The 11,179-nt window shown below is 31.1% G+C and overlaps 1 protein-coding gene across 3 annotated transcripts; it reads left to right on the top strand.

The window, feature by feature from the left end:
- Positions 1–2,056: 2,056 nt before the first annotated feature.
- On the top strand, positions 2,057–5,920 carry LOC118034453 (uncharacterized). 3 transcript variants are annotated; one of them, XM_035039748.2, is made up of 8 exons: positions 2,057–2,225; positions 2,528–2,582; positions 2,663–2,765; positions 3,504–4,283; positions 4,439–4,501; positions 4,593–4,813; positions 5,155–5,246; positions 5,483–5,920. In XM_035039748.2, exons 2-8 carry the CDS (start codon positions 2,538–2,540, stop codon positions 5,592–5,594), a joined length of 1,416 nt encoding a protein of 471 aa, XP_034895639.1. In that variant the 5' UTR covers positions 2,057–2,225; positions 2,528–2,537; the 3' UTR covers positions 5,595–5,920. The 3 variants fall into 3 exon arrangements, with proteins under 3 accessions (XP_034895639.1, XP_034895638.1, XP_073260012.1); XM_035039747.2 differs by having other exon boundaries at positions 3,171–4,283; XM_073403911.1 differs by lacking the exon at positions 2,057–2,225 and adding an exon at positions 2,237–2,445 and having other exon boundaries at positions 3,171–4,283.
- Positions 5,921–11,179: the final 5,259 nt, after the last annotated feature.

The raw sequence follows: 11,179 nt of genomic DNA, 5'->3' as shown, positions 1-11,179 counted from the left end.
AATGTAGTATGTATATTTTAAGATATATGAAGGTTGCATCTAGAAAGAGAATTTCATTCACTAAAAATATATATTGTCAAAACATAGATGATATGAACTCGAATGGCTAAACCTTAGAACCCATAATCAAGAGTTAGAATACTCACTTAAAAAAGATAACATCAGATTAGAAAACCTAACTCAATGACAAGAACCGAAGGTGTATGGTTATAATATCATAAATATGATATCTTTGATAAGTTCTAGAAGTTCAAATCAAAGAAAAAGAGCACTCACATTATTCAATCCATTACGACAACCAAAACAATTCTCTTTTTAATATTATTTCAACTTTTTTATATAATATGGCTTGCAAAATAAACCCTAATTAACAAATGAGTTTAAATGTTTAAATTAAATCCACATAAGTAACTAACTTAAATCCAAAATTGGATAAGACAATATTATAAAGCCCATGCTTTGTATATAATGAAGCCTAATTCATACAAGTCTTGTATGCTTTATTTATAATAAGGCCCAAGCTATACAAGCCTTGTATTCTTTGTTATAATAAGGCCCAATCGGCATAAACCTTGTATATGCAATCCTATAAATGATACATATTAAACAACATCTCTTGCTTATATTATATTGATCAAGGAATGATGATAATTAACAAACAACATTACATGATTTATTATATACGCCAATTGAATCAATTACAAAAGCAACTACTCTTTAGAGCTTTTCAATTTTTGGAACAAAAAAAGAGGTATGTAATTATGAGCTTTTTGAAACTATATAAGTTGGTATATTGATCCATTATCATTAGGTTATACATTTGTCTCCATCATTGTATTTCATTTTATGATCGTGGTTGGTCTGTTTGGCAAGACACTTTTTTATGTACATACTTAAACATGTAGTGTTTATTTTTTTTTTGTTTTGTCTAATTAAGTTAAGGCCTATAATCTTATGTTGATGTTTATTTTGAATATAATTGATGCAAACTAGTTCATTACATGTAATAATAATTGAAAAGTGTTGGTGTGTTTGAACTTAAAATCTTGATAGGTATGTTATTTTGCAGCTTGCTTCCTCGTTAGCTTATATTAATAGTATAGTTTAATATGTTTGAGTAGGTGTTTGTAATGTCACTTTCATTGTAGATTTTGTTATTTCTTACAAACCATTGAAGCAATTCATAATTTTAGTGTTTAATAGGATTGTCATCATAATAAATCTAGTGTAAAAATACTAAATTCATTTAGTTAGATTTTGATGCAACTTTTAACCTAATCACTTTTATTCAAAGTTTTCTTTATTAAAGTATAAACAACAATCCATGAACGATCTTGAATTGAGTTCCTAGTAAAAGTTAGTTTGGTTATTATAAAAAAAATATATGTTTTGATGATATCTTATAAATATGCAATATTATAATATTTTCATAAAAGATTGAAATGAATTTAAAATAAAATTTGATAGAATTTTAAAATTTTGATTAATGCATCATGCAAGAGGAGCAACATCAAGAAAAATGTTTTGTTTGTGGGAAAATATAGAAAAAGTCTCAATTTGAACAATTTGTTAAAATACAAAAAAAAGAGAGGAAAAGATAAAAAGAAAAGAAAAGATGAGATTGTGATTATAGAAAGCCAAAACAAGCACATACAGGCTAGCATGTAAGAGGAAGATATATTTAATATTTATAGTTTGTCAAAACTATTTAATTAATATTTATAGTATAAAAAATAACTAAATAACTCATTAAATAATGTTGATCATCTTTAATTTAGCAATTTTTTTATTAAAAAATTGCCTTGTTTTCTTACAAAATCTCCCCCCTTACTTTTTAATTTTTTTTTTTCTAAAAAAAACAAAATCAAAATGAAATGAACATATGAAAGAACTAAATTATAAATGAATTAAGAATCCAAGGATTATTATAAATAATTTATGTAGCTACAAGGACTAATTTATAAGTTTTACTAAACCACAGGACTAAGCTATACTAATTAACTACATATATATATATATATAAAAAAAAAGAGGTGGGAAAAAGATGGGGCCCAAACAGGCATCCCTCCAACATCATCGTATTTGAATTTGAAATGAAACACGGATCATGCCACTCCATCTCCTAGTTCAAAACCCTAACTCACCAACCCTCTCTCTCTCTCAAACCCAAGTAAAAGTATTCAACACAAATACCCTTTTGAAAGAAACCAAGATTGGGCCAAAGGGTTAGTGAATCTTGTATGCCTGTTTCTTTAATTTTACTTTCTGGTTCAAGCCTTGATTTTTTTGGGGTTTCTGTTTCTTTAATTTTGCTTTTTGGTTCAAGCCTTCATTTTTATGGGGTTTCAAGAATTTTTCCTTTTTGAAGTTTTTTTTTTTGGGTTTGGTGCTAGAGTTGTTAATCAAATTGGGTTATAATCTCTTTTGTAAAAGTTCGGCTAATAGGTTTGTTGCTAAAGTTCAATTTTTTTTTTCTTTTCCTTTGGGTTCTTGAGTTTGGTACTCAAATTCTTAAATTTTAAATTAGGTTCAAGGTAATGGAAGATCGAGGTGACGCGGGGAGACCCAGATCTGACTCCAAGGTTGGTTTCTCGCTTTCTTGGGTGCTTTTGAGAAGTTTTATGTTTATGTTTTTGGTTTCCTGATTTTGGGTTGTTTATAGTTGGCTGGTGAGAAGCGAACAAGTGGTGAATTGAGAGAGAAATCAGAAGTTGCTCGAAAAAAGATGAAAATGCGTGATCTTGAATCTCTGCTGGGGTCTGAAGGTAATATTTTTAAATATGTTAATTGTTTGCTGTTGCTGTTAGGTTTTTTTTTTTTTTTTGACACTGAATTTGGGTGTATCTGGTATGTTAGAATGCAGTTAATTGGAAGTGGAACAGATAATCTATTACTCCTAGTAATATGACTGGTTTTTCATTTTCAAAATTGGAGCTTTTCTGCGTTCCTTCTTTTGAAGATTGCACTTATCCTCTTATGTTGTTTTTTTGTTTGCACTTTTGAAATTGGAGCAGAACTTCTTAATGAAATAGTAAAATGCTTGTTGGCTCAATAATGTGAGAACAAGACCAACAAGAAACATTTAATTAAAAACAAATTACGATGCCTATTGAACTTCCGACTCAAACATATGTTAAAAGCCCTTTCTTCTGTACTTTATAATGCCCCAGAAGCAAGCTCCAGTCGCTTGCAAAACAAAGAAGACAGTGACCACTTTCAGCTTAGTGAACAGATGTCCCAAGTTATCAATGTGCCTGTAACCTCGGACCTCGATGCTTATCAAGCAGAAAGACGTGGAAGGACCTCATTATCAGTTGAGGTCACTGCTGCTTCTAGGCCACTGGATCTTAATAGTGAAGCTTGCATTGCTAATAATTTGGTGAGAAATGATATTCCAGAACATGCTGATAATTGTAATGAAGTCCCATTGCTCAAGAAGCATGAGGACAAACATGGCAATAAATGTGTAACCTCTGTTGGCATTGGTTTGGATCTGAATGCAGAGGATGATAGCTCTGTGAACCAGGAGCTGTTCCGAACTAACAAGGATCAGGATAAGTCAAGGGATGTTTCTGAGTGTGGCAGTACTACTGGTCCAGTGCAGGAAAAAGATCCATTAAGAATGTGGAAGGAGATGAAGCAAAATGGTTTCCTCTCATCTTCACATGGACGGATTTCAATTCAAAGTGGTTTTATGTCATCTTCTCATGGAGGGATACCAATGCCAAAGCAATGTGGGAGGAAACCCAAAGATGACGTTCACAAGAAAAAGAAGGAACTTGCAAAGAGAGAGCAGGTTGATAGGCTTACAACGATTGCTGCTCCAAGTGGACTGCTAAATGGCTTGAACCCTGGGATCATAAACCATGTGAGAAACAAAAAGCAGGTCCATTCCATAATAGAGGCCCTGGTGAGGTCTGAAAAACTCGAAAATGGCTGTCTTGAAAGTAAACAAGCAATCCATCTAAAATCTGGAACTAAAGAAACCAATAATACGAGTGATTCTGTAATACAACGACTCGGTTTTTCTCACGGAGATGGGAGTTTGACTTCGTTAATTGGGAGCAAGCAAACAAGTGGGTGCTCTATGTCCAATGGCCAGGGTGATTTCAACATAGTAGGCACAACACATGCCAGAAATTTCATCTCACACTCTACTGTCAGCAAAGATGATGTATTGGCATTGAAGTTGTCTTCATCAACTAATGCCTCGGAGGAGTCTAGAACGGTTCTGAATGAGGAATCAGCAAACAGCACCAGTGTTTCTTGTCTTTCTGTGAGAGGTGAGTATTTAATTTTTGTTTCAGAGGGAATTAACAATTTAATATAAGCACATTTATATGTGAAATTGAGTTGGTGTAGAAATTGCAAGACAAGAACTCCTTAGCTGAAATCAAACAACACCTTAGCTGAAAGTAATTTGCTTTTGTACTTTCAGCGGCTTCAGTCTCTTCTCAATGGTTGGAACTTCTTCATCAAGACATTAAAGGACGAATAGCAGGTAGGGCTTTTATAATGTGAATGGTTACTAATTACTATTTAGTATGCTACTTGATGCCCTTATGGCAATAAACCATCTTCTGAATTTTCAGCATTGCGCCGCAGCAGGAAGAGAGTCCGAGCTGTGATTACTACCGAGTTACATTTTTTAATATCAAAAGAGTTCTCGGCTATTGAAGTGGACAGTTCTTATATTATGCAAAGGGCTTCAGAAGTAGTGTCCAATAATACAACAGCTGCCATGCATCAAGCGAGATGGAGACCATTGTTTGATCAGTTGGATAAAGCACTTTATGAAGAGGAGAAACAACTTGTAAGAGTGATAGCAGAGACTTTCTTTTCTATCTCATGCTATTAAATTCTACTAGTAATCTAGGAATGTGTGTGTGTGAACTTGACTCTAGTTATTCTTGTGATTTGCGATGCTTTGGTTTTAACACCTCTGACTGGACAAATTCAATTGCCTGTATTTATAACACAGTTTCTGAATACAAAAGTTGTTTCCGACATGTAATAGGATTTTTTTAAAATAAATCTTCACAAGCTTATGATTGTTTCCTTCTGTAGAGCTTATGATTGTATAGAAAGTTTATTATTTTAATCTAATTTCCTTAACAAGCTTATTTAGGCTCTCTTTTCTGGTTTGAATTTCAGGAAAGTTGGTTGTGGAAAGTAAAAGAAATGCAAGTGCACTTTGATCAGGGACTGCAACATTTGAGCTATAAAGCAATTTTAGGTTACCCCAGGTAAATTATTGCCATTATACTTCTGTCAAATCTGTGGCTGGATCGGGTATAGCATCTTAAATTGCATGATTGAACTCATATAATGGGCATTGGAACTGTGATGAGTAATTATCGTGTTGACATTGTCATCAACATACACAATCTGTTTTGTCAGCATTCTTTTATTCATGCCTCTCCATATGGCAAATATTCTGCAAGTTACCTTTATAATCCTGTAGTTTTCTTCAATTTTGCAGGACTGAGAAAGGTGATAGCTTGCAGAAGGAATTGGCTGTCAGAGCTGCTGCAGCTTCCATCTATTCAACATGCAATTTCCTGACTTCAAAGGAGAATGTATCTTGTTTCTGATCTTATGAACAAAAGTGTCTTCCTCCTGTCTATTTTACGGTGTTGAATTCCCAATTATTAGTAAATTTAATGGTCAGTTCTTAAGCCTTGTCAAAGCTATAACATTAAATGGAGCACCCCCCCTTTTCATAACCCCAAAACTAGTCTGAATTATCGTAGTGTAGATTGTTATAACTTGTAACCCTGGTCGATAAAGGATGTTGAAAATTATCAATCATGGACACTATCAGGTACTTTGATGTATTTTTCTCTTGGCCTAGTTTCGAGTGTAGTGTGAAATTGGATCTCATTTTTCATGAAATGACACATACTTTTTTCTTTTCGTACTTCTGTTTTCCCCTCTCTTGTTTTTTTTTTTTTTAATCTTTTGATGAGACCAGTTGTAGTGCCTCTTTAACATTTCACAATTTTAACTCTCTTGTTTCCACACGGTTTTAAACCATACTAGAGAAGGTGTCCGAGCTTGTCGCGAGTGATTTCTTTGTGTTTGTGAATTTATTTGCAATAATATCAATGTGCAAGTGTACTAGCGCAATGTGTAAGCAAAGCAGCATTGATGAGAAATGCAATAGAACACCATTATTGCAAAAAGAGAATAAACATTGTATTCCAGCGTATAGAGATTGGTTTAATGAACACCTAAAACTATAGAAAAGATTGGACAAAAAATGCTGACAATGGTGCGTAGGCGGCTGTGCCTGTGCTGTTTCAGCAAGCATAAAAAAAACCCAATCAATCAATAAAAAGCAATGGTATGTCAAATGGACACAAAAACAACAATATAGCGACTGAGTTTTGTCCAGCAATTAGTGAAAAAATGAATTGAACTTGCAGGGAAACAACAGTGTTAGAATGTGTCAGAAAAGTGAAAGCAATGAAGACAGAAGGAGAAGTTTGTGTATGCTCATAAATGCATGAAAACCAAGGAAAAATGAATATATATATATATATTAAAGTATTAAATAGGAGTAGCATTGGGCAGATGAGGCAAACTCCAAATACAAAACATATATGAAAAGCATCTATAAATAACTTAAATGAAGAGCAACAAGAAGTCTAGAAGTTATCTATATCAGAAACTTGGGGGGGGGGGGGGGTAAAGAAGCATGCGATGGCTACAATAGTTATGCTGTCAACATTGTTTTTCAAAGAAGCACTACACGAAACAGCGCTGGAAACTAGTACAAAATGCACCTCAAAAATGGTTTCAAGTCGTAAAAGTCAAACATGACGAATCGAAAAAGATATTACCTTCCCGTGCATGTCTCTGCATACAAAACTACATCGGCAAAAAGAAAACTACATAATCATCATATGTAAACAAGAAGCAATTTCAAGATGAGTATTAGACTTATGATCCCTTTTCATGAATAATGGAGTCCTTGATGATTCCAAAGGGAAGGTCTATACTTGTAAGATCATGCACAATGACTAGAAACAACTTATGATGACCTTTGAGTAATATATATGTATTGAAAAATATCTCATGAAAAGCTATTTTATTTGATATCATCACTTAAATTCTTTTAAATAAAGAGCACAAGAAGCTTTATCACATGTGTTCTTGTATCTTCAATCATTAAGAAGTTTTATATCCAGCTAAAAGATCTTATCACATGAGTTCTTGTATTTTTATCAATTCTTATCTAAAATGATGAACATGTAATTTTTAAAAGAATTGTAACTTAACTCCCTTTGCATTAAAGAGCTAACATGTAAAAAGATTAGTATATGAATAAGATCACACTTGTTAAGACCATGAATTGATAATGAACTTGAACAAAGATTTAAGGTGTGGAATGCGTGATTATCAGAACTACCATAAGTCAATGTGTATCTCTTACTCATTTTATTTGTGCCTTGTATAATTGTATGTTGTGTCGAAATTAAAGTATTATATATTTCTTAAAGTATCAAACTTTTAATCAATACCTAATTTAGCGCCTCCTAGGTGCTACAAATCCAAAAGTAAAAATATTAACAAAAGAAAAAATTGGACCAAAAAAATTACAACACAATGTGTCTTCAACCCTATAACAAAGAAGAAGAACAATAGAGAGACAAATGGACATTTGTATCAAGAAAATCAATTTAATTCTCTGAGCATGATAGGGTAGAGATGAATTTGAACGCCTTCATAATACGTTCTCTTAAAATAAAGACAAAAACATTCAACTCAAAGGGAAAAAAATATACCAAATAACAAAGAACGCACGAAAGCAATCCCAAAACACACACAAATGACATCAAAACAATCCAAAGCCATCACAACAAATATTGAAAGATGTAATCGAACAACAACATGCACCCATAACGCAAGCCCGTTGCACAACAAATATAATGCAAACTCCTTCAACAACAAGGCATAACATAATAAACTCGAAACAAAACCAATTAACAAAATAAAAAATTATTTTTCTAAGAGAAATAAAATGTGCAACAAAGACCAAAAGATAACACCAAATATAACAGGAAAAATAAAGTTGTGCTGGTTATTTAGCAAAAGACCCTAGATGAAATAAATAATGATCTTGTGCATGAAAATACTTAATAATCCATGTGAACCCCGTGTAGAATAATGCAGTTTTTAATTAAAAAATAATAAACTTTAGAGGAAATTTTATTATAACCACTGATAAAGAATCCCAAGATAGCTATGTTAAAATCAAATGAAATAATATTAAAACTTTTGTACACCAAAAATAAAAACGGACAAGGATTTGATAGAAAATACATATAAGATTTAAATGGGTGGCATTGTTGTAATTCTTTATAAAATCTCCCTCTTTTTCAATAAAACCAGCTGCCTATGCAAAACAGGAAAAGACATAAAATTTATGATTTTCTCTTTTCTTCTTCTTCAAATTTACTTGGGTTATGAGTTACAAAGTGTCATTAAGTGATTTCCATCCATGATATCAAACCAAATTAGAATAAATGCGCGCGTGTGTGTGTGTAGAGAGAGAGAGAGAGGAGTTGGAAGCTTGGGAATATTTTATGTTTGGATTAAAATTTCCCAATTCTTGATATTAGGGTTCATAATATTTTTGTGATTGAATGTTTAATTGCATTATTTATTATTATTGTCGGGTTATGACACTGTATAGAAATGATTTGAATTGAGTCAACTGTATGAAGAATTGAAAAATCCCCAAATTAATGAATTTAGGGTTTATGTCTATATTTTGATTGATATTCTAAATTATGTAATTGTTAGTTATTTGGGGTTTAGATGATATCAAGAGGATATAATTGAAGAAATAAAAAATCAATTTTTAAAAAATTAAAACCCTAGCGGCCGACCATGTTTGGGTATTTTGAAGGATTTGAAAATTTGATTAAATTGGATTGATTTTGATGTTTTAAATAGTGTGTTGAAATGCTTGAAATTATGCATGAGTGTTGAAATGTGGAATGATTTTGTTATATGTTAGAAAGAGAAAAATAAAAAAAAATCTATAAGATTGTGTAATGTGAGTGTTTTAATGATGTTGTTATGTTTTAATATAATTAATATGACGATGAGATTATGTTAGTTATGTTGCATTTCATGTGAAAAAGAATGCCTAATCATTAGAAAATGTTTGTTAAGGGTGAAAAGATGAAAGTGTGAGAAGTTGAGAAAATGAGTAAATTTTGGTGCTTTTAATAATGTTGTAATACTTAAATAGATTGGTGTGATGATGGTAATGAGTTAATCTTTACGGTAATTTACATGAAATTAATTAGTTGATAATGTTTTGTTAAATGTGTAAACGAAAAGAAGAGAATATGAAGATTGATGGAATTGTGTAAATATTAGTGTTTTTAATGGTGTTGTAATGTTTAGAAAGTGATTATGATTTTGCAATTTTAAGGGTCAAAGTTGTTGAGAAAATTGTGAAATGCATTTGTTGAGAAAATTGGAATGTGTTCTAATTGTGAAATTATGCACAAATTAATTAATGTGTAGGTGTAATTAGTTATAATTAGGATAAAATGTTGAATGGTTGTATGTTTTACATATTGGAAAGGGAGTTTTGAAAAGTAGAAGAAAGGAATTTGATAATTTTTATGTGGAGAGGTTTAATTAAACTAAAATTTAAGATAAATTGTATAGATAATTGATGAATTTGATGTAAATAGAAGGACATTGAAGTTAAATGTGAAATTTTAATATTTCTTTTAGTGAGTCTAAACTATAAGAAAAATATGTATATGAAAATTTATGCTAAACACATAAAAAGCATGGTATGAATGCTTGGAGTGGTGTATGTTAAAATGCCAAAATAGGCTAAGGTCTGTATAATTATTTATGGCAATGTGTGTATTTATGTGTCCAACTAAATTGATTGATAAATAAGTGAACATGTGTGTGTTTGGCCAAACAAGATATTAAATAATTATTATTGAGAGTTTTATGGTAATATGTGTATTCACTTTCTCAAGAGCACTTCTAACAAGACCTTAAGGTAAAGATTGCCCTTACATCTTTAGTTAATTTAGTTATATATGTAAATGTTGAAATTCAAATTGTATGCTTATTTGTATATATCAAGAACAAATGTTCATTATCGTAATTGTGCTTTTATGAAAGATAATATCACAAGAATTATACTTTTAGGGTGAAAAATAAATGTCATGAAAAATTATGTATTTGGAGTGGTAAATTATGTTTTCGAGTAGAGTAATGACATTAAATAAAAATACACCCATAAAAATACAACAACACATTAATTAGTTTAATTCTTGAAATGGCCGCAACAATAGAACTAGATAATGTTAAAAATAAGTTGGTTGTAAAGAAAGAGATTGATTAATTACATGTTAAGTCAATTGTTTGGAAAAAAACTTATCTATTTTATATCTTAGTCTACAATTGGGATGAAGACTAGTTAATTATATGTTAAGTTGGTTATTTAGACAAAGATTATTTTATATTCAAGTTGAGTGTTTGGATGAAGAGTAAAATAATATCATGTAAATGATTCCTACGGGGTAGGAAAATATTAATATGTAAATGATACCTACGAGGCAGGAAAATAATATTATGTAAAATACACCTATGAGGCAAGAAATAATAATATGTAGGAAAATAATATTATGTAAATGATGTCCATGAGACAAGAAAATAAAATTATGTAAATTATGCATGTGAGGGAAGGAATTAATATGTGAAATTTGAATCAATCGCAATGGTATTATTTTGTGAAGTTTAATTCGACTTTCATGGTGGAACTTATTAATTCAACTTTTATGTTGAAATTAAATCATTACCCAACCATATTCTCATACTTTCAGACATTAATCAAACACAATAACATCCATTCATCAATCAAACAACACAATTTCATTCTCACATAACCTTAACATTTCCAATTCATTAACAAAACTACAAATTCATTGTAATTAATCTCTTTGATGTGTATTTCTTATCTTAAATGGATAATAACTCAAGTAATGGATGTAAGAAACACAAGGCTCCCTTCATTTCCTCTCTCTTTCCCTTTCCAAAACCCTAGCCTGTAAATTTCTTCAAAATAACCCACCAAAACACTCAATTTTTTCTTTTGATTACTTGTTATCCCTTACTCACTCTAATTTTG

This window comes from Populus alba, chromosome 13 (assembly GCF_005239225.2).
Source record: "Populus alba chromosome 13, ASM523922v2, whole genome shotgun sequence".
In the NCBI taxonomy this organism is placed as follows: Eukaryota; Viridiplantae; Streptophyta; class Magnoliopsida; order Malpighiales; family Salicaceae; genus Populus; species Populus alba.
Note: the sequence above shows the minus strand (reverse complement) of the source record. Positions and strands in the feature narration are given on the sequence as shown.